The sequence below is a fragment of the Metarhizium robertsii genome, assembly GCF_000187425.2.
Source record: "Metarhizium robertsii ARSEF 23 chromosome Unknown MAA_Scf_2, whole genome shotgun sequence".
Classification (NCBI taxonomy): domain Eukaryota; kingdom Fungi; phylum Ascomycota; class Sordariomycetes; order Hypocreales; family Clavicipitaceae; genus Metarhizium; species Metarhizium robertsii.
This window is the reverse complement of record NW_011942160.1, coordinates 962,727-984,991: the sequence shown is the minus strand read 5'-3', so window position 1 is coordinate 984,991 and position 22,265 is coordinate 962,727. Positions and strand designations below refer to the sequence as shown.

At 52.5% G+C, this 22,265-nt stretch overlaps 7 protein-coding genes across 7 annotated transcripts; 1 reads left to right on the top strand and 6 right to left on the bottom strand.

Annotated features, from left to right (window-relative positions):
- Positions 1 to 338: 338 nt before the first annotated feature.
- MAA_06102 (amidohydrolase) lies at positions 339 to 1,796 on the bottom strand (the record flags this gene model as incomplete). The annotated part of the gene is made up of 3 exons (XM_007824100.2): positions 339 to 1,295; positions 1,363 to 1,542; positions 1,626 to 1,796. 3 exons carry the CDS (start codon positions 1,794 to 1,796, stop codon positions 339 to 341), a joined length of 1,308 nt encoding a protein of 435 aa, XP_007822291.2.
- A 2,852-nt stretch (positions 1,797 to 4,648) lies between these two features.
- MAA_06103 (uncharacterized protein) lies at positions 4,649 to 5,718 on the top strand (the record flags this gene model as incomplete). Its single annotated transcript, XM_007824101.2, has 3 exons — positions 4,649 to 4,678; positions 4,728 to 5,489; positions 5,551 to 5,718. 3 exons carry the CDS (start codon positions 4,649 to 4,651, stop codon positions 5,716 to 5,718), a joined length of 960 nt encoding a protein of 319 aa, XP_007822292.2.
- Positions 5,719 to 6,018: 300 nt separating this feature from the next.
- MAA_06104 (histidine triad-like protein) lies at positions 6,019 to 7,079 on the bottom strand (the record flags this gene model as incomplete). The annotated part of the gene is made up of 2 exons (XM_007824102.1): positions 6,019 to 6,870; positions 6,948 to 7,079. The coding sequence occupies 2 exons, from the start codon at positions 7,077 to 7,079 to the stop codon at positions 6,019 to 6,021; spliced, it is 984 nt and encodes a 327-aa protein (XP_007822293.1).
- A 316-nt stretch (positions 7,080 to 7,395) lies between these two features.
- MAA_10793 (phosphatidylcholine-hydrolyzing phospholipase C) lies at positions 7,396 to 8,441 on the bottom strand (the record flags this gene model as incomplete). The annotated part of the gene is made up of 2 exons (XM_011412712.1): positions 7,396 to 7,497; positions 7,548 to 8,441. 2 exons carry the CDS (start codon positions 8,439 to 8,441, stop codon positions 7,396 to 7,398), a joined length of 996 nt encoding a protein of 331 aa, XP_011411014.1.
- A 1,979-nt stretch (positions 8,442 to 10,420) lies between these two features.
- Positions 10,421 to 12,257, bottom strand: MAA_06105 (Cytochrome P450 CYP58R1; the record flags this gene model as incomplete). Its single annotated transcript, XM_007824103.2, has 5 exons — positions 10,421 to 10,625; positions 10,694 to 10,860; positions 10,928 to 11,038; positions 11,104 to 11,957; positions 12,023 to 12,257. 5 exons carry the CDS (start codon positions 12,255 to 12,257, stop codon positions 10,421 to 10,423), a joined length of 1,572 nt encoding a protein of 523 aa, XP_007822294.2.
- A 2,323-nt stretch (positions 12,258 to 14,580) lies between these two features.
- Positions 14,581 to 16,002, bottom strand: MAA_06106 (Bordetella pertussis toxin A; the record flags this gene model as incomplete). Its single annotated transcript, XM_007824104.1, has 2 exons — positions 14,581 to 15,176; positions 15,237 to 16,002. 2 exons carry the CDS (start codon positions 16,000 to 16,002, stop codon positions 14,581 to 14,583), a joined length of 1,362 nt encoding a protein of 453 aa, XP_007822295.1.
- Positions 16,003 to 19,826: 3,824 nt separating this feature from the next.
- Positions 19,827 to 21,908, bottom strand: MAA_06107 (Ankyrin repeat protein; the record flags this gene model as incomplete). Its single annotated transcript, XM_007824105.2, has 1 exon — positions 19,827 to 21,908. The coding sequence occupies one exon, from the start codon at positions 21,906 to 21,908 to the stop codon at positions 19,827 to 19,829; it is 2,082 nt and encodes a 693-aa protein (XP_007822296.2).
- Positions 21,909 to 22,265: the final 357 nt, after the last annotated feature.

The window sequence follows — 22,265 nt, the reverse complement described above, 5'->3', positions numbered from 1 at the left end:
ATCTGCTCTGTACTCTGGAAGTATCCGATCCGGCAGATTGCTATAATTTCTGTTTGCGCATAGCATGATGCAAAAGGCTTCACTGGCTTCGCGACCATGTTTACTTTTGGGCTTGGGCTGCAAAAAGCCCTTTATGTCGGGGTGCCCGTCCAAGGATGAGTGCTTGCGCGTCTAGTTTTTCCTCTTCACGTCGGCGGGCAAATTGTACTAGGAATCGTCATATATTCAAAGTCGTGTCAATATATTATCATCAGCCAAGCAAGCCTTCTCAATTATTGCCTCAACAAAATCCCCACTCAAAGCAGTCTCGTAGACTCACACTCCCGTGACAAGAACCCTCAAACTAGACTTTCAAAAAGCCCATGTGCGTTGCCGAATCTCACAGCGCGGGCCTTTTCCTCCTCACCGCCAAATACTTCCTCCACGTCCCCGTCAAATGCAGATATTCCCGCGGCCGCCATGGCCCAAGGCGTAAAGGGCGTATCCGACCCCCACACGATATTCGTATAATCGACCCATCGCACAAGCGACGGAATAGCAAACCTGGCTGGCCACGGGCCCGCAAGGTCAAAGTAGAAGCTCCTCGCGAGCGTCTCCCTCACAAACGCCTGCGTCAGGTTGAGCCCGGGGTACAGCGAGCTGTAGCCGACGACGCGGTCGAGGGTGGGAATCAGGCCGCCCCCCGCGTGCGGGATGATCCATTTGATGCGTGCGAAGCGGCCCGGCACCTTGGAGTACAAGAGGTCGGCGAATGTGCGCGCCGTGTCGAAGGGAAAGTCGAGCGTCGGCGCGGCGAGTTGTCGATTCGCCACGGGCCGGTTCAGCGCCTGCCATTCCTTTTGCGCGACGGGGGGCGCTTCGCCGTTGGTGTGAAATCGTACGTGGTTATGCTCAGTGCACGGCGTCGTCGGGTGCTCGAAGACGGTGGCGTTCAGCTCGTCCAGCGCATTGTAGACGGGGCTCAGGGCCGGGTCGCCGAGGTACATGCCGTAGTAGTTGGACATGAGGACGACGCCGTCTGGTTTTGGGTCGAGCTCGTGGAAGCAGTGGTGGATTTCGTCGAGGGCGGCCTGGATATCTGGGAGCGGGAGCGACGCGAAGAAGCCGAATCGATGGGGGTGTTGAGCCTTGAGGCGCGATGCGTATTCATTGACCTGGCGGGCGAGCCTTGTGGCATTGGTGGTTGCGATGGTCGAGGGCACGGTGAGATAGACGCCAGGACTGGAAATCGATAAGTAGGCCTTGGTGATGTTTTGCGCATGCATAAAGTCCAGGTGTGTATCGGGGTCCCAGGCCTAGATGGCGGAGGAGAGGGTGTTAGGGACGAAGGGCGTCTTGGTGTGATGGGTGAGGAAGACAAACCGGGATGGCGGGCATGCCATCGGGACCGGGTATGTGCCCGGCATCTCGAAGCGCCTGGGCGTAGAAGTCGGGGATGAAATGAGCATGGACGTCGATCTTGCTCGTTGATGGATTGGAGACTGCTCCTGAGGAAGACGCAGCCAGGGAACCGCCTAGGAATGTAGAGGGCTTCATCGCAGCCTACGATGATGAGATGAGCCAAGGATGTTTGCAATGTCGAGTTTGTACATGCCCTCGTCTGAAGAGTTCTTATCTAGCCTTACGTGAGATGATGACAACCCTGTGCCGAGTCTGCTGACTCCTGTACGACATGACGTTGGCTCGGTGATGATCCAAGACATGGGTGAATTCTCGCCTCCATATAGACCAGGGCATGCGTCGCGGCCAAAAGCCTTGAGCTCCTGACCGTCGTGGAAGATGCTAAACGCTGCCATTTCCCGACATGGACAATGGCTCACCAGTTGACGTCCAAAATGGTGTCTTTGCAGTCGACTAACACGGCAGGGTGACACGTACGCGCACAAGTTATTGAACAGCATGGCCATGTCCTCGAACAGTTTACATAACTAGTACCTACCAGGCAGGTATGATTACACGCCGCCAAGTACTGTTATAAGTTATCTTTGCCCTCATGTCCAGCCTTTGAGGAAACCAACCCTGGTACAACCGCAGCTTCCTTGCCACGACTGAGTCTCAAATACTTGACCTCCACGGTTGGACAACTGCCACAAGTCTAGAGACCATCTTGCCACGGTTCCTCAGCAATAATTGCCCAGTTGAAGTGAATTTCCGAGGGGACGCAAGAGTTTGGGACTTGCGACGGCACCCAAGGCGTGCCACGCAAGATTCGGACTCCCTCCCCCCTGACGTGAGCCAACAAAAACCAAGCCAAGTTGGCTGGCACCACGCTGCTATCAAATCGGTAAATATCTGCGTAGAATTGACGAAAATGGCATATTCCGTTTGTGTCGAGTGCCAAAAAAAGAAAACCGCCGCGTCTACATGGTGCGCCGCCACGAACCCCGTTCCGTGGTAGAATTTTCTCGCAGCCCGTTTCCCAGCCACGCCATTCGCCAAACATGGAAGCCTGCATGGCCCAAGGACGATTTTGGACATGGGAAATCTGGGTCTCCAGGAAATTTCTGAGTCAGAACCGTGCCCTCGCAATAAAAGAGTCCCGGGCCAGCGGTTGCCGTTTGGATTGGTCGCCCTACGTGCCGGGTTTGATGCGGCAACTCTTGTGGCGCCAAGTAAAAACCCTTTTTGGACGCGATATACATGGATTGTCTTGTGTAACTTGGAAGCAGTTCCCACAGCGTCGAGTTGGGTCGTTTTGCAGCTCGTTGCGATGGCGTCCCACGACTTGGCGAGCGAGCATGTATTTCGAAACTCGTCAGCCGTTGGCGTATCCGGAAGGTGCAAGGAAGACGCGACAATGAAATCCGCGCAGTCAGGGCGCGGAGAGGAAAAAGACTGGACGGCGAACTGTTTGTCAAGAGACGTCACTGGCCCATTTTGGCTGGCCATGGCTCTTCTTCCCGGCAGCCGCTTGTACCACCTCTGGGAACAATGACTTGCATATTGGGCATTTGGGAATCCACTTGCCGGCATTCCGGAACACCCCCCGGTGGGAGAAAATGTGGCGAGTGCCAAAAAGGGATTCGTGGTGGTTGGCTTTGGCGCAACGCACGAGATGATTTCGGGCTGGGTGGGTGGTTCGGTATCGCCACCCGCGAGACATGGTGTAACGGGGAGACGCGATATCTGGCAGTATGGAAGACGGAGTATGGAGAGCTTCTTGGCCAGACGGTTTTGGATCAATGTGTGGCGCCGTCTGTCTGTTGTGTTGTGTTGTGTTTCTGTTCAAGAGAAGAGACGGGCATTGCAACGAGTAAATCTGTGGAACAATATGGCGATGGGAAAAGAGGCCAAGGAACGTTAAGGCACTGAACTTCTGGCCATTGCCACCTGGTGAGCTGGCGTTGTATCCTGTGTGCGAGCCAGGCAGGCCGGACCAGAAGCCGACTTCTCAACTCGCCATGCAGAATCCCTGGCCGGTTTAATGAATTCCATGGACGCTCTGGAAATGATTGATAGAAACGTTTGAGCTGTGGCAAGGATGTGGCTCGGGCTGTCTCTAGCAACTACAGTACTGGGAGTAGAATCTAGATGGGTGGTGTATCCCACGAACCAACTTTCAAAATGTTGCTTCAAACATGATTTCCCTTATTTGAGGTAGAATAAGGGGTTTAGCTCTACGGGATATAGTCTATGAAAGTACAAGGCAGCTAAGCAGCAAGGTCATACTCAGTGCTAGCTAGAAGAAGAGCAAAACGTATCCAAGACAAGGTTCGTGGCACGACCAGGATCTCATGCAGCTGGCACTAAAATCAAACTGTGAACCCTTGACCGCCACGATTCCGGTGCATACCAGCAACAGAGCCGGCAATCCATAAGTTACACCAGACACCTGAACCATCCCTTTGGGATCTTGGTGCCTCAGCCCCCCGGCATGTGCCCAAGCTTCTGGGGCTCAATGAACCAAAAGAGGCAAAGGTCTCACTTGGAAAAAGAAGCAGAATGCTATTTCCACTTAATTCACTGTATTGGCCTGGTGGAGAAGGGGACCGCGAGGAACGAAACGGTCCATCACTGCATCAAGAAAACCGGAAAGAGCCAGACAACTTGACCTGTGAATTGAGCCGCAGCAACAATAACGTACATGTAGCCACTTGATACATGTATGAATATGAATGGGAGCACGGGTTCAAATGCATTCGAGGCTTAGGGCCGACCCCTGCCGCCGCCAGCTGCCAGCTGTGCAGATAAACTTCACTTTACTCTCGGCTCACTTTACTTTCTGAATCTATGATTATTTAAGCCCGGCATCCCATCTCTTTCATCTGTTTTTTATTTCTTTACTCACTTAATCAACTCCTGCTTTTAAATTTCTAGTTTTACTTGCTCGCTTGTTCCTCCCCTGTTCCCTTGCGCCTCGATCTGGACCACGAGTCACCACTACTCTTGTACGTGTAGAATTTCTTCATATCCTCTAAAAGCATTCACGACAACAGGCTCCACGAATTTGACCCATGAAAACACCAAATTCTCCCCCAGCACGGCCCTGTTTATCACGAGCACCCTTAGTTGTCTCAATATTGACTTTCCCAGCAGGAGCCTAAATCACCAGCACCGAGCCCTGCCTGCACATTCCCACGTCACGTCAAGACCTTGACAGCAGCAACGGGCGTGTAAAGAGCTGCTTACTTTCCCAAGCAATATCAACATGGCATTTCCTGAATGGGGCCTCAACCAGGTGCGTCTTGATCTTCTCAGCTTTCATTTCCAGTACTAATAAAATGTAGAGCTTCAACGAAGAATTCTTTACTCTGAGCCAGGACAAACTTCACTATGAGTCCGTCAACGAGGAATCACCTCTGGAGGAAACAATAAACGCGCCGTCCATCCCTCCCCCCATGATCAACAACCACCACAACGGGTTTGCCTTTACACCCCCCCCTGACATCCTTCCTGATCTTCATGATGGCATCCCTTTCAGCAATGAGGCTGACGGCTGGAATCCCTTTCCCCTCTACGGGCTCGGTTTTCTCGGTGCAAGCACGGTAGTGCCAGCTGAGCAAGTATACCGCATGGCACCTAGTATTGTTCCCGCGACACACTCAACATACAATGCGCTTCATATGCCCTATTTTGGCGTGGACCTCCCCGGCGGCAGTTACCATGGAGCACACTCCTTCTCACCGGCTTTAAGCACGAAAACTACCCTTGCGGCCGGTAGCATCTCTACAGCCACACTGTCCCCTCCGCCGGTGAACCCAGACCAAGGGAATCATACCCCGGCCTCGGCTGCCTATGCCGAAGCCAGTCGGCCACAGGCTGCCAGTGAGGCGCCGGCAGTCCCTCTGCCACCCGTCAAGTCTTCTGCTGCCCTTCGAGCAGAAGAAGACCGCATCTTGATGGAATGCAGAAGACTGGGCATGACTTATTCAGCCATTAGGAAGAAGCTCAGGACCAAGGTGGCCGAGTCAACTCTGCGCGGTCGCGTCAGGCAGCTCACCTTGCCCCCGAGGGACCGTGAAAGGAAACCAGCCTGGTCTGATGAAGATGTACGCCTCTGTGTGTCAAGCGCTCTGTGTATCTTGTCGTGTTCTAACGTGCTGGTGCTAGATTGAACTTTTGAAAAGAGCCGTCCCGATCTATCGAAAGTTCGGCGGCAGGCCAAAGGTCCTTTGGGAACAAGTCGGTCGGTACATTCCAGACCATGGAGGCTCGCGCAAGTTTTCTGGAAAGACTTGCCATGCCAAATTCAGAGAGGTGACAGGGCGGGATTACTAGTACCGGAGGCAAGAGAGGCCTCTCGACACGATGAGGGAATGTGTCGAATTTCTTTTGTTCTTGGCTAGGGAGTTGTTTTTATTATGTGGCCCACGGCTAGTTTTGTACACTTGATGTAAAGTAACGCCGCCAGAAGGCAAGGCGTCGAGGCTAATATCCACCGCATTATATAACATCGCTTCGTGACAAAGTATATCCACGGCACTGGTTTCACACCAGCCCAGACACAAGATACAAGACGCAAGATGCAAGACGCAAGATGCAAGATGCAAGACGCAAGGCAGCCAATCTACCGCGTATTCACACCCCGCCCTCTCCGTAGACTTGACCCCCCGGCAGCCCAATCTTCCCCAGCACGTCCGCCAGACAGCCAGGATTCGCACGCAGCGCCTCCCACTCGTCCTCATTCCTGACCAGCGCCGTGCCAGCCAGCACCGTCCCGTTGAGCGCGAGCCGGCCCACGTCCTCCCCCCTTCGGCCGTAGACTGCCGCGCCCTCCGCCAGCCTCGGGCAAATCACGAGCCGGTTCCTCGTCACGGCCATGTTGTAGCTCATCTGGCCGGCACGCGGCGCCCGCTCGCCGACGGCCCTGCGCGCCCGCCCGCACAAACGCACATAGGCCCCGTGTACATCGGCGCCCGACATCCCCGGCGCTATGGGCTCCGAGAACACCGCAAACGGCGCGTGCTCGAGACGCCCCCCGTCGTCCGCCAAGACGTCCCACGGCGCGTGGCCGTCGTCGTCCCCTGACACCAGCCCGTCGCGCATCCTGGCAATGGGGAGCAGCTGGATATGCCTGTGGGGCTGGCTGGCGCCCGAGTGCTCGCCGCTGTTGAAGAAGGCGAACAGCCCCTCGCCGTCGGCTGCAGCATGTGGCTCGAATGCCTGTATGCACGCGAGCGTGGCCTCCAGGTCGGCCTCTTCCAGCGCGTCGGTCTGCTGCTTGAACTCCTTTGTGGCGAGGATGAAGTGCTCTGGCACTATGGCGAACTTGTTGAGCACCAGGTAGTGCGATGGGCCGACGTCGGCAATGTACAGTGCCGGCGGGGGGTTGGCAAACGGATCAGACGGCTGGTTGGGGGGCGATGACGCATCTTGCTGCGGTGGTGGTTTGGGCTTGCTGGCTAGTGCTGGCGAGAAGCGGAGTTGGAACTTGAGGGCTCGTTCATGTTAGCATTTGGCGGATGCGGGAGCTGTTTGATGGTGAGGTGGGAACCGGGCGAGCTCACGGGGACCGAGTTGACGGGTAGGACGGTGACCTTTGTCGGGAAGTAATGCAGGTCTCCTCCCGAGAGGGCCTTTGCAAACGTGGTTTTGACGAGTGACGGGAGGTTGGATGGCGCGCTGAGTGCGCGGGCCATTGTGGTAAAGGCGGAAATGAATGAATGGCGGATGAGTCCGAGGGTGAGAGACTGACAGTGAAGCTGGCCGTGATGGTTTTAGAGCCGTCTTGTGCTGGTGGGGCTCGCACGTGTTTGGACTTGGTCTTGTACGCATCACGACATCTCGGTATATGTGTGCTTGGAGGAGTTCCAACGTTGAGCTTTTGTTTACGGTGATGATTGTATATTATTATTCTACTTGGTCTTGGTCTAGGTGGTTGGTTGTGGTTCGCGCCCTCACCCGCCAAGGGCTGCTTTGGCCACGCTTCATGCAACAAGTCCATCAGACATCTCCTTACACCCCGGGCAATCCAATTACTGCTCTCACAGCGGGTACGAACCGAGGAACAATATATACCAGATACACTCCGACAAGAGCCGTCAGTAGTCCGGTAAGCTGTCAATGGTTAGCCTCACCCACCTAGTCTTACAAAACTGTCGACATACCTTCTCAAACCACGTGTGGAAATAAATTGCCGTCATCAACAGCATCCACAGATTCAAGCCTGCCACTCCAAGAGCCGTCCTTGTCCCAATTCCAAGGGCATATCCTCCTCCTTGCCCAGCGGCCGTCTCAGCCTCGACATTGGCGCTCTTCACCGCCCCATCAGGCAAGACGATGCATCTCTCCTCGGCCAATCTGCTGCTCCATCTGCTTACCGCCCACCCAATCTCCTGAGCCAGGAAACACGTGCCCAGCACTAGCAGAAATACATGTCCCGAGATGTCGTGTCCACCGTTCCACTTCCCGCCGGCTGCCTTGCATGCCACGGCGGTGAAGGCCTCGCCGATATCAGCGCTGCCCTGCAGAACATCCCGCTCAGCCATGTCGCATTTCCCACCCGTCCACCTGAAGCCGCGGTCAATCATGGGCGGGCCGAAGCACCACTGCGTGACCAGGAACCACCACGCCGTGACAGCCGCCCAACGCAGCACCGCCCGTAGTCGTCGTGACGTAATGTCCAGCCCGCCGGCACCACCACTAGGGTGCGTGAATAGGAAGAAGTAGAATGCGAATGTAGTCCATCCCCAGCCGCGCTTCACAAAGACCACGTTGAAGATATTGGATTTGCGGGCAAAGTAGCTGGGCGCCGCGGAGGGGTCTTGCGAGTGCGACTGCGTCACGTGGTCGTAGTGCGCGGAACGGGTTTCGGGAGACAAGACAGAGAATAGAGTGCCGAAGATGAGAACGAGAGGGAAGACGGCGAGTAGGAGGCGCTCGGTCGGCGTTGGGAGCAGAGGCGGGTTGCGAGGCGGCGACAAGTTCTGCGGTTGCCGCGCGGTTGAGCCCATGGCGGTCGGTTCCATGGACGAGCCTGCGCTGCGCCGGGTCGTTACCATGATGCTTGCAATGAAGCGAGTGCGGGTTAGGGAGAGAGGAGACAAGGTCAAAGGATGGAGCGCAACTTCATGGCGTGAAATGCAATCTCGGGTGCGGGATGGATTGCTCGCGCGACGAGAAGTGGAAGGCGGTGGAAGGCGCAAGATTGTTTAGAAGTCGGTGACGTATTCGACGCCAAGATCCGCCCGCATAATTGGGAACGCTGTGTGGCGCAGGGCCAGTTAACGCCACAAATCACTCGCCACGTTTAGAAATCTGAACTTGCCGCGTGAAAATGTTGAACCTCGCACGACGGCCGAGTCTGCACTTGCTGCTGGCCACTCTGTCGGTGTAATAGCCATCTATCCAGGGACACTCGAGGCCATCGTTGGCCGCTTGTGGTCGCACCGGCGCCTTTACTATTCAAACTTGGTAGACAACCAAGTGCGTGGATCGAGCAGACCAGCTCCCGGACTAGGCATCATCACATTGACAAGCCACTACGGTCACCTGGAAACCCTACCAGTTGACCTTTTGTGGTGAGAAAAGGCACAGAGATGGTCAAAACGGAAACCATAGATGAAAATTATACGATACCCCGTACTCCGAATCTAGATGCCGGGGCGGCAACAAGTGGGGAAACGCGGCTGTGGCGACATCATGATAATGTCACCGCTGCCATTGTTGGCTGTCTCTTCTGCCCGTTCATTTCCGACGCCACAACTACATGGGCTGCTTTCTGGTGCGCCAAGGAGGGAACAAAGCCGTGACATATCATACAAAGCAAAGCCCGTTCCTCCAGATGTCCGCTGGGACGGTGTGCTGATGGTAGCGTGTTGACGCCCGAGGCGGCACGACGGCACGCGTATCAAGCCGTCATCTCACCCGGCCGCCATTGACAGATTTAAACCACACCCTCAACAAGCAATTCCTCCTATCAAGGCTCCCCACGTGTCGAGGTCGAGCAGAGAGTCAAACGCCCTGCGGTCGACTTCTTCTGAGGCCGGACCGCACTAGAGTGGCGGCCCGGCCGACAATGTCGACATGGAGGCATGTGAATCAAGGGCGGCTGGCTAGATACCCTGCTAGCGTGATTATGTGGAAACGCCGTGGCGGCATGGACAAATCGAGCACGACAGTCGATATCTCTGCTTCACTGCGGTGTATATGAGGCGAAAGAATACGACACGGCAAGGGCAGTTTCTCCTCGACGCATGTTCAAGTCTGACATGTATCGACAAAGTGCCGGACACATGAAGAACACATTTGACAAAGCTTTCCTTCCCGTCGTCTTTCTACGAGCTCCCTGAGAGCTGTCAAATGCTGCGAGTGGCCTTGTTCAGCCGAGCCCCCACTACTGCCAGCAATTTATGACTGATCAGTTTATTACCCCGGACGCGTACATGTCAACTGGTAGTCCACTGACAACCTGGAAAGAAGCACATAGTACGGAGTACTACATACACACATTGCCTGGCTCCTGAATGTGGCGCTGGGGGTAATTGTACTCCGTACTGATGTGGTGGGGAGCAAGAGTCAGTGGCCTCGTTTCCACCTCACGCCGCATTAGAAGGCACCAAGTACCAGTACCTGGTGTATTACGAGCCGATCTAGGTGCTGTTATCGTTGTACTGGACAAGGGACTTTTAAGCATCTGGACTGACATTGCCTGCGTCATGCATCCCAGTCGGACGGCCACCTCGAGCACTTGAACTTTGAAACCTCTCTTACATCCCCAAGCCGGTCACCGCCTCTCCAACTTTTTGTCGCAACTGTTGTTCTTGCTCAATGGCACCATGAGAATCTTGATTATCCAAAATCTTGCGACATTCTCCGCGTAGTAACTCTAGCACGTCGCCATCTTGAAATGAATCTAGGTATAATACACAATCTGACAAGCATGCCACAGAAAACAAGACCCTCAATAAGTCGGGACCATGTCAAATACCTTGGGCTGAGATGCAGTTCTCGCAGTAAAAGAATCGCCCGCATCATCATTCTACTGAGCGGATTCCGCCCTGATTTTGCGTTCGACCTTGACAGTAATCTCCCCCCTTGGATTTTCCATATTCTTACACTTGCTCGGATAACCGACAGTGCGAATGTAATGAATGCGGACATGGTCTATGGTCGTGTCGTAAAGTTCCATGTCAAAGGTGCTGACAAGCGTCGCGATTGTCAAATAGAGCTCTGTATATGCCATCCTGCAGAAACGCACATGAGCTCTACCATGTCCGGCACATGCCGTGCAACAATTGTACAAAATACTTACTGGAGGCCAATGCACTGCCTGCTGCCTTTGGTAAAGTTGACAAGATATTTACCGAGCGGGAAGCCGTCTTTAGCTGCTTGTATCCATCGATCGGGATTAAAGGAGTACGGGTCGGGGTAGATTGTCGGATCAGTATGCACAAAGTACGACGACTGACTAACGGGGGTCTACACTCGGCATCAGTCTCTTCAGTGTAAAACTATACAGAAATATAAACCAGGAACTGCGTCTTACGCCCGGTGGGATCGTGAACCCGTTGTACTGCAGTGATTCATGGGCCGCCACGCGGGGAAGGCAGGCAACGACGCCGAATGACAGGCGCAAACTCTCGTGGACGACACCGCTCTAAAGTATCATTGATGGTAAACAAGTATCCTCGGTCTCTGTACCGGGAGCTGGCCCAGGCTTACCAGGTAGGGAAGCAGCTCGAGGTCAGACGAGGAGTACCCCCGGCCGGGAGTGAAGACGACGGAGCTCAACTCTTTGCGTATCCTGTGCACGTGTGTCTGGTCGTCTAGGAGGTAGAACATGCCGACGCTGAGTGCCCTCGAGGTAGTTTCTGTGCCGGCGAACACGATGACGTTTCCCTCGTCCAGTAACCGGTCAATGTCCCTCTCCGCAGGCGGGATCTTGGTATCCATGAGGGCCGACATGATGACCGAGCCCGACTCCACGCCGTCTTTTGTCTCGGAGGAGGCGAGAATCTTGCGCCTCATTTCTTCCCGCACGACGAGGAACTCTGCAAACGGCGGTAGTATCGCGCGGATGATGCATACTGGCGTCATCTGCATCACGGGTAACAGCCAGGGGACGAATCGTGTGAAGTTGGAAATGTGTGCCAGACCTAGTATAGCTTCAGTGACGGCGTTCTTGTAGTCCGGGATATCGAGATAGTTGAAATGCTCCCCGTAGAACCGCTGCGTGATGATGTCTGCGGTTAGCGACGAGAAAGCCCAGTCGAGGGGTACCGTTGCCCCCGTGTCCGCGGCAGATTCGAGCCGTTGGCAGAGCTTGGCGATGCGCTCCGAGATGAGCGGCTCCGTGGCGACGACGGCGCGCTTGGAGAAGAAGGGGTTGAGGTAGTTTCGTCGCGCGCGGTGTTGGTGGTGATCGGTCGTTGCGAGAAGCGACGACGGCACGGCGGCAAAGGGACCGACGGCCGAATCGGCCTTGTTGACGATTCGGCCGCCCCCGGCGTAGATGGTGCTGTAATAGCTGGAGTCGCGTATGTGCAGCTCGTGTGCGTTGATGCGAACGATTGGTCCTGGCATGAGTAGGCGGATGTTAGTTTGTAGGACGGGGATGCTGGCTGTAGGGCTTTGGAGCTACCGTATTTGTCGTGCATCTTGCCGATTTCCCAGAGAAACTGGCCGTCTTGAATGACGTCGTACCAGAATTCGTGGAACGGTCCCAAAACCGCCAGCTTGGGGCCGGGGAAGTGCCTCAACGGATGCAGGTATATGTTGTACAGGCATGTGCAAATGTAGATGCATGTGGTTATCCCCAGACCAGCCCAGAGTAGAGAGCTCAACTCCATCTGTCCACTAGTAAATATGCCGAGCATGGCGAGGATTGTTTCTCAGATGGCTTGACTTGAGCCTGGAAAACTGAGCGGCCGCTACACATCGTTGTTGGGAAGATTACCTGCATTTGTAGTTTCCCAACTCATGCCTCTGATGCACTTATGCAATGACCACATTTCATTGAACTGCATGTAGGTGCCAGTCTGATGGAACATGCGAATTGCTGGCTGCCTTATTTATTGCAGATGTGTGCAGGCGGCCCTGAAAGGATCCCAGTCACTACATATGTAGCGACGACCACGTCACAGGCTCCGATACATATCCATGCTCTCTCCCGCCCGGGTTGAATCCCGATACGGAAGAGTGTGACGTGGCGTTTGTGGCTGGCAATCTGGTGGGTGGTAGTTTTCACAAACTGGTACGCACGAGGATATTATTATCTCTTTTCTGCATTGATTGGTGTCACGACGGGGACGCAACGTGGTCAACTTGGCGTATGTCTTAGAAAACGTACATCTACAACAGGTATATGCAATAGTACAATGTTACGAGAAGGAACGACAGGAACATTACACAAGTCTTGAGTTGACGTTTGAATCCATCACACACTCGAGTGTTGAATCAATGTATTCCCGCCCCAGCCGGTTCTGCGCCCGTCCCAGTAGGGATGTTGCAGGGTCCAAGGACGGCATTTGTCCTGGTTTGTCTGATGCTGCATACGGTGAGGAGTAGCCCGTACACCGCAACATGGCAAGAAATGTGATTAATCCCTTTGTGACCAAGTTCTGCCGCAAAAGCAAAAACTCCCTTTCTAGTTGGCGTTGACTCATGCGACCGTGACACCTAGCCCCCGGTCCGGTCATGATCATAAAGCATTAGCCGTTCAACATGTTTTCTTACATACTACTTGACAGAAGATATATACAACTCCAGTCTCCAAATCAAGTGTATCTCTGTCCCGCGTGGATTGCGTTCCACTCTATGGATTCCATCAGCCGACAACTTTGACCACATGCTGCACGATAAGCGAACTGAGTAGTAGACACGATTGGCACCTACGAATCGAATACCAACAGTTGACTAGCCCTTGATGAAGTCAACCTGGACACGGATTCGGGGAAATAACCTTCTTGGAGAAATGTAACAACATCTCTATCCTCCTCCTTCGAGGTGATGAGAATATTACTAAGGCGGATTTCCTACCCGCGTTTTTCACCGCATTTAGATCTGCAATGACGGAACAAAATATCCAGGGTACCTTTATAGGTGCGGGCCTTGTTCTATTTGACCCAAAAAGTCAAGTCTTATTACGGCTGGATATGAGGCTGCGGACACTATCGCCAGTTCAGGAGGCTATTGAGCTACCACGCCCGTGGGTTCTAAAGACCCCAAATAACCCAACTGAGACAACTTCACAGACTAATTATATTAAAAGGCGAATAAGCCACCACCAAGGAAGCTCTTTAACGTTAATATTAGCGGCTGTAGATCAATTTGCGAAAGGAACATGCGGGCTTATACATAGGATAGCCCTATTAAAGGCGCAGGTCAACCAACTTTAAGAGGTAAATGTAATACTAAGCACGCGGCGTAGAGCCGGAAGAACGCGTCTAAGTCATGGAGGTAGTATAACTATTGCCGAGGGATAAGCTCTTTAGGACCAGAGTCACGTGGATAAGCAGATAACGCAAGAAGACCGGCAGACCAGAGGTCGGAAGCCCAGGGTTAAGACGAAGCGTCGACGATGTGGTGTGTGTGGAAAGTCCGGTTATAATGCGCAAACGTGTTAGATCGATGTGGAGGTATCTAATAAAGAGGGTAGAATTTAAGGTTAATTGATTTCCTTTATTGTGGTTGTTTTTTGTATCCTCTTTACAAGAACTTTATTTTAGGTGTCCAGCTTGCTATGCTGTCCAGCTCGCGATGCACCCACGTTAAATATTTTCTCTATATCATTTAGAAAAGATATAACATCTTAGAATAACATAGCTTTTGAGTGTATTTCTTTTCATCTCACGCTTTGCTCATTTAATATTTCCTAGTAGCTTTTATAGTATTAATTTGCGAGACTAAGCTACTAAACTATATATTGAACGTCACAGCGGAACATAGATGAAAAAGACTGCGTTGATTCTGTAAGCTAGAGATGCCGCCAAGGCACGCTATTTATAGAAGGCGCAGGCTGGACCCTGCACGTGATGCTGTTTCATGTTCAACACTATATGGACAAGAAATTTGCCAACTCTGCCTGACAGAGCTAAGCTTGCAATACTACAAAGCTGCTTAATACATAAGCGATACCCTAAGTAAAGGCCAACACTGTATAGAGACATTCGAACCCGGGGAATTTACTAATGAATCACCCTACCAAGGAATGGCGTGCTCGACTCCATTCTCGTCAATATAGATACCGACGTCGGCCTCGTGTGGGGGAGGGTAGCTGTCATCACCCTCATAGGTATATTCCGAATCAATACCGGTGGAAGCGTCTTCCGCATGCTCACGGAACACCTCGCAGCGCTCCAGCAGCTCGTTCTTCTGGTCCGCGTTGGCTAGCTTCTCGTTGGGGTCTTCCAGCTTCTCGCAGGCATTGAGCAAGTTGTTGATGGCCTTGACACGCTTCTCCTCGGGCGTGGGGGGATTCGGCTTCGACCCGTGAAGGCGGTCGCAAGCCCTGTCGACGTCATTCTTCCAGCGCTGTTCGCCGCGCATCCAGCAGATGAAGCGCAGCTTAAGCGTGTTGCCGTAGATCTCGGGCACCTGCGGGCCGCCAATGGCTTCCTGGATGCTGGTGATGGTGTCGTCGAACCAGCTGACGGCGTGACCGATGGGGTTGTCCCAGGACTTGACTATGGCTAGGACGTCGTGGGCATAGGGCGACAGCGCCTCAAAGGCGACGGCTGCGCCGGCACGGGCGCCGGCACGGAACTTGGCAGACACCTTGGCTCTGACGCGGCCGGCTTGGTTGAATCATGTTAGTCGACAGGCGTATGCCGTAACTTTTTGCTGTTTGAGCTTACCTTTTGTTGGCTCCGGCGTATATTTGGCCGGGTCGCAGGTGGCGCGCTTGCCGAAGAAGCCAAAGCAGGAGGGAGACTTCTTATAGGCATAGTTGTCGTTGTCGATCTTTGTGCTTCTAGAGTGCGGCTTATCCTTTGTCACTTCGTACGCGTGCGAAATGCTTGACCCGGGGATGCTGCCAACGACGGCAAACTCCCGGTTGCGAGCAACGGCAGGGTTCTTCTCTGGGGGATAGATGCCAGGCACCCAGTAGCCGTCCGGGATGTCCTTGGCGTTAATGACGTACATGTAGCCCGTGGTCGCCCTGTTAGGGCTGCGGCCAAACGCATACAAGTCGGCTTGTTGAGGCGACCGAGAGACCGAGACGAGGCCTGAATTGCCCCGGAAGCTGAGGTGGTTTTCCAGCTCCGTGTTGGTGCCCTGCGGCGCAAAGCCCTCGGCGAAGACGGCCGCTGGTGGGCGCGAGTCGCCGCGGTAGAAGAGGCCGTCTTTGCCGCCGCCGGGCGACTTCATCTTGGAGGCCACCTCGGCCGTCACGGTCTCGGGGGGAGAGCGGCGCTGGCGGATTTCGACCACTTCGGCGTTGGGGTCGCTGGGCAAGACGGTATATTTGGAGAGAATCTCAAAGATGGGGTCATCGATGAAGTTGCCGTCCAGCTCAACGCCGTCCTCGACCACGAGGTCGGCACTGGGCGGCTCAGCCGTTGACTGGGGCGCCGCAACGGCGCGGAGCGCAAGGAGCGCTGCGAGAAGATGAGGCTGCATGTTTTGCACTGTTGTTGATGCGTGTTCCTTTGGTTGTTCAGTGGTTGAAGTTGTTGAAGCTGTAGAGAGACTGTTGGTGCTGAATCGCTTGTCCTGGATAGCCGGCGACGCAGCTACTTATACCAGTTCGTCATGGGCAGTTCTTGCACCTCAAGTCGCCAAGTATTCTCGTGTCGTTACCTCATTCCATCATCAAGGCTCTCAACTTGCAGGTATTCGCAGCCGAGTCATGAGTTCACAGCTGAAATTGCCTACATTAGCTGTGTCATGCGATTGACTCCATGGCGCCGCTGACAAACAAAGAACTGACTCTGTTGCGATAATTAAAGGAGCCCTAGGAGAATTGCTATGCTAAAAACGTTGCGCAGCCATATCAAAGACCCGAAGACCCGAAGACCCGGATGCATGAGGATGGACAAAATGAGGAAATTAATGCTTAATTTTTATGCTGCCTCGCGCCCGTACCATGGTGATTTGAGAACAGCAGGAGGCTTGATTTCATACCATGGCGCACGAGTAATAGTTCTAGCGTGATAGATTTAGTATCCATGCTATCATCTTTGGACAGCTTAATCTGTCCGTCTTATCTAACGCTATCAAATCCCAAGTTGTCATAAATCTATTAGTAGCCCTTAACTATTAAGCCAAGTATCTTAACGACTAGCTAGGCAACTACTCCAAGTATCTAAACGCTAAAGAAAGAGAAACAAAACAAGAAAAGGAGATCAATATGTGAGCTCCTGAGCTCGACGCATATGGATCCCGGCAGTGCTGGTGCGTCCCGGGCCTCCCGGCAGTGCCGACCAGGAACGGGAGCCACACTAGGCGCAGCCCACTTGAACTACGACCGGACTTACTCCGTATATACATCCGTTATTGACGTTGAATTCATGATTGCATCTTCTACGTGTTCTTGTCGGGCGGGCAGACAAAGTCCCCCCTGCTAGCTTGCACGGGCACACGCTATTACTTGCACACTCTCCCGGGACCCGTGGCTCTACCGTGTCCACGGACTAATAGATTGGCGCGCGGCCTGGACAGTTGGGCATCAGCATGAGCAGTTGCCATGTTGCAGACTAAAATATCCGATAATCCGGTAAATGCCGGCCAAGTACGGTTAAGCGCCTGGCGCCATTTACCTCCTGTGTGATAGCTTAATTTAGAGGTAATCTCGTAGCATGTCAAAGTCCTTGGTTTTCCAAGAGAAAAACATGCTAGTAACTACGATATAACAAAAACGCGTGTGTCTTCGGTCCCTTACCGGTCAGGTGTTTATTGTGTAGCCGTGAGGTTCTTTGTCCCGATGCCCCTTTATTAGGCTTTGTTGGCTAGATCGAAGCCGTGTAGTATCCCGTTGGATTTCACGACCCTGTACAGTTGGTTGGAAGGACACCCTGCTGCCACGGCGACGGGCAGTGCCGATGACGAATCCACATGGAGTTTGCTGTTCCTGGCTGAACTTTGTCAAGTGTAATTTCTAATGCGCATGCAAAAGGGCAAACTAAAGGGCTGTAAGTGTCCGGCAGCGCCTGGTGTCTACGTAATGCGGGTTGTCACGACAAAAAGGGGCATCACCAATGGGAGATTTGCGCCTTGCATGAGGTCAGGGCATCCAGGATCTAAACTAGATAATGGGTGTATTTGATACGAGGAGAATTATTGCCATGTAGACTATTGATTCCAGGCGTTTCGTCGGCGTTTAGAAGTGGACTGATGGCCAACAAGGTGACGCCGTAACCAGACCCAAAGGGCGCCTAATTTACCGTCGCAATGCGGTCAATGTTATACAGCGTAGGGTTATAGTGTAACACTGTCTGGTGGCCAGAGCAAAAGAACTATCCTCTCTGGCTTTGGCACCGCATGGCAATAACTTTATCTAACCTTGATCCTAACCCTATATTAAGACCACAGGGGTGGGTTGGCGACGGTCCAGGAAAAGCATTAGGTGCGTCGAGAAACGCGAGCCCACTCCATGACCTGTTTTTAGTGGCTTGCGCGAAGAGAGCATTGATAAGTGATGCTTATCATATGATAACGTTGATGAATGCGAAACGAATCATGAGGGCTTCCCAGACGGATGAGACGGATGGTGGTTCCATGTTACCTATAGGCCACGTGATCAGTTGCCTGATGCGGTCAGGAATATTTAATATGGAGTCCAAGATTGTGGCGCAAGGCTGATCGCCGCGTCACTCGTCCCAGACTCCACACTTGGCTTCTCCACAGACCCAGTCAACAAGAATAAAGATAAAGCCCACTTGGCTGATTGGCTGGGCTCCTGGTGGCGGGGGATGTGTAAACGGTGCCAAAAACTTCAAAACCATCCACGGCCGGGGGGGGCATCGTATCATGGTTTATGAACTGAGCCTCGCCGGCTCAGAGGCGGCGTCGGTAGTTCAGGATGAGATTGTTGTTGCAACAGACCCCTAGATAGCCGGGATTAACAGCCGGCCCGATAAATGTGTGCATTTTAAATAACCACCGGAAATCGCGTTTTTGCACGACTGCTCGAGGCTGTTAAAAAAATCCTTAAATTTAAAGCCGAAAATACCGTATTACCGAGCGCGTTTCCATGGGTGGGCGGTTGATTTCCGAGAATTCCGGTCGTGACGGACATGAATGTCAAAGTTGACCTACGTAACTAGTATATATATCAATCCTTCTCTGTCAGTTCGCAGGAGATAATTACTAGCTACTGCAGTAGTTATATCATTATTGTTCTTCTAATTTGTATTTTAAAATATTGTCAACTAGATTTACTCCGCATACAATTATTCACTTGCATCACGATAAAGCCCCAAGTTTTAATAGTTATTACACTTATCAGAAGTGCGGCGGCTCTCCTATATAACCCTCCGACTAAAGGAGGCGTAGAGGCAATAGTACTTACGATATAAAGCGCATGATTTATAAGTTTCTAAACTAATAAAAAGTAGCTATTAACCACTTTTGAAGAGATATATGAGAAAAGCGATAAGGCGTATCCCATATCGCAAAAGGGGGAAATCACCCAAAAGCGAGCTTCGACATGGACGGGTTATTACAAGATATTAGGTGTGGAGAATAACGCTAGTGAAGAGGAAATCAGAAGAGCATACCGCAACTTACTTAAGAAGTATCACCCAGATAGGGCGGAACTGCTAGGTATAACTAAGGAGGAAGCAGAGAAGAAATTGTCTTCTTTCAATAAAGCATTCATTAGCATTATATCGGGCGTGCAACCAAGCACGGAGCCGTCGGTTTTTGATCGCGCAGCAGGCGCCAATCCTAAGTGGCAGTAATCGACTGGAAGCCCGATAATGACTCCGGATCTCGGCTGCGCTCTCGCCTCTATCGACAAGCTGCCAATGGCGGGACCCTCCAATAAGCGAGATTAACAGCGGCGAGCTTAAGGGCTCCTCGAGTCTCCCCTTTTGGTTCCTTCTTTCTTTTTCTTCTTCAGCTTTGGATATTTGTTAGAATTATCTAGTCTGTTGCCAAAATATATTTGTTTATTTATAACTAGAATGAAAAGGCGACTGGGGAGTTAGCGATGTTAGAGTTCAAGTTGCATGGAAGTAAGGTTACTACTAATGTAGTGTATTGAGTTCTTCTGCTTTAGCTTCCAGTCTTTCGTATTTAGCTATTGCTTCTGGGTCTGCCTTGATAGCTTCAAATTGAGTCCTTTTGCTCCAAGCCCTAAGTTAAGCCCTTGTCACAATGTTCCTGTTCTCACGCGGCTGAACCCCTGACTGGAGGTTTTTCTCCGTGTTATCCTCTTTTCCCAGTGCGAAGCACATTAGCCTGATATAAAAGCAGACGGCCGCATTCCTTGCGGAACATGATTATGCCTTATGGTTTGAGAAAGAGGTGACTTGGGAATCCCAGAAGAATGCCCGACCACTGCTTCGTGCCTCCTTCCTTCTCTGGGCAAGTTCACTAGCCTCCTGAAGCAGCGCGACGATATTCCTGTTGTCCGTCTTGGCCGCCCACGATAGAGGAGTCTGGCCATGACAGTCCTTAAAGCCCACGTCGGCGCCAGAGTCTAGAAGCAGTCTGGAAATCTCCTCGTGCCCCTTTTCGGCGGCCCACGAAAGCGGCGTCCGGTCGGTTTCCCTATCCGTTGGGTCGACTGCGGCCCCGTCCTTGAGCAAGAGCCTGACAATATTTTCGTAGCCCTTCTCGGCGGCCAGGGATAACAGCGTCCTGCCATTTTCATCCCTCACATCGAAACCAGCAAGGTCGCTGAGAAGTCGACCAACGATGGCATCATAACCATTGCGGCCCGCCAGTAACAGTGGTGTCTGGCCAGTATTATCTTCCACCTCAAAGTCAGACCCGCCATCAATAAGCAGATCAACAATATCCTTGTGCCCTCTCTCGGCTGCCCAAGCGAGCGGCGTCCATCCATGTTTGTTATCCCGTGTCTCAACATTGGCACCCCCTCGGAGCAGCAGCTTCACGACAGCCCCATGTCCTCTCTCAGCGGCCCAGGATAGCGGTGTCCGTTCATTCTTGGTATCCTTTGCCTCAACATAGGCGCCTTTTTTTAGCAGCAGCCTTACCACTTCTTTATGCCCGTTTTCTGCAGCCCATGATAACGGCGTCCGTCCGTCTTGGGTATCCTTTGACTCGATGTATGCGCCTTTATGGAGAAGTAGCTTCATCACGGCCACGTGCCCGTTCTTAGCGCATAATAATAACGGCGTCCAACCAGACGTGTTTATTGTTTCGATATCGGTGCCCTGGTCTAGCAGCAGCCATGTTAGGACTTCGTGCCCATTCTCAGCAGCCCATAATAACGGCGTTTGCCCATTTATGGTATGCTCTGCCTCGATGGTCGCGCCTTTCTCGAGAAGCAATTGCACCACGGCCTCGTGCCCCATCTTGGCTGCCCAATATAGCGGCGTCTGACTATTTTTGTCTTTGGTGTAGATGTCGGCTCCCTTTTGTAGCAACAGCCTGACAAGACCCTCGCGCCCGCTCTCGGCGGCTTGCGAGAGCGACGTCCGACCGTACCGGCCGTCCTTGGCCTCGATATTAGCACCTTTCTGTAGAAGCAGACTAACAACGGCCTCATGCCCGTTCTCGACGGCCCACGAGAGCGGCGTCTGACCGCGCTGGCTGTCCTTGGTTTCGATATTGGCACCTTGATCGAGAAGTAAACTAACAACGGCCTCGTGCCCATTCTCGGCAGCCCAAGAGAGCGGTGTCCGGCCGCCCTGGCTGTCCATGGCCTCAACGTTGGCACCCTTCTCGAGAAGCAGACGAATAACGGCCTCATGCCCGCTCTGAGCGGCCCACGATAGCGGTGTCCGACTCTCTTTGTCATCGTCCTCCTTGATTTTGGGGCTCCCTTCAAGTAAAAGATTGACGATAGGAAGATGGCCATAGTATGAAGCCAACATAAGATTCGTCAAATTCCCAGTGATTTCCGCAGACATAGTTTTCCTGTAAATTTCAAACCATACCGCATAGCTCCTTGAATTGGAATCGCAAATTTTGAGAACACGTGATTTAACTGCAGCGTTGTCGGTAATATTGGCTTGGCGAAGGTGAGATCCCCAATTTTTGGCCGAGTAGTTTAAGAAGGCGTACCTGGGGGTGGGTTTGTCTGCTTCACCAATAGCCTCCTTTGGAGGCTGAGGATCGGCATTGAGTAAGTTCAAATACAGCACGCAGGCCTCCGCCAGTGTACTGTGTGCCTGCATGAGACTGGTGGAATGCTCGCGACGCTCTGATGGGATTGGTGAGGTTAATGACGCGTCAGCGAGAAGGAACTCGCGAGCAGTTTCATGACGGAAATAAATACTGCCTTTGTAAATTGAGATGAATGATCCACACATAGATTGAAGCCGTGTCTTCAAGTCTTCCTCATTTTGTAAGTCAATATCGTGAATAGACTTGACTGTATCATGTAAACTCATGGCAATATTCACCTCTGAGACGGTCAGTAGCCGATTTGCTGCTAGGATAAGATTTAGAACTTTGAGGGCTGTTGGTTGTTCCTGAGCCTCAAGCGAATCAAAAATCAGCCCATATACCCTTGGAACACCTATCGGAAGTTTTGCTATATAATGGTCGATCGCTCTCGGTGAATTTTCCAAGTCTTGTCTTTCTAAATATTCGAACGCAAGGCGTATCCAGAGGTGAGAACTATCATGTTTCCCCTATAATATCCTGTCAGGAGGGTTTTTATAATAGTAAAGTACCTAGGGAGATAGCGTTTTTAGCCTTATAATAAACTAATAATTAACTAAGTATAAAATAATAATTTTATTTAT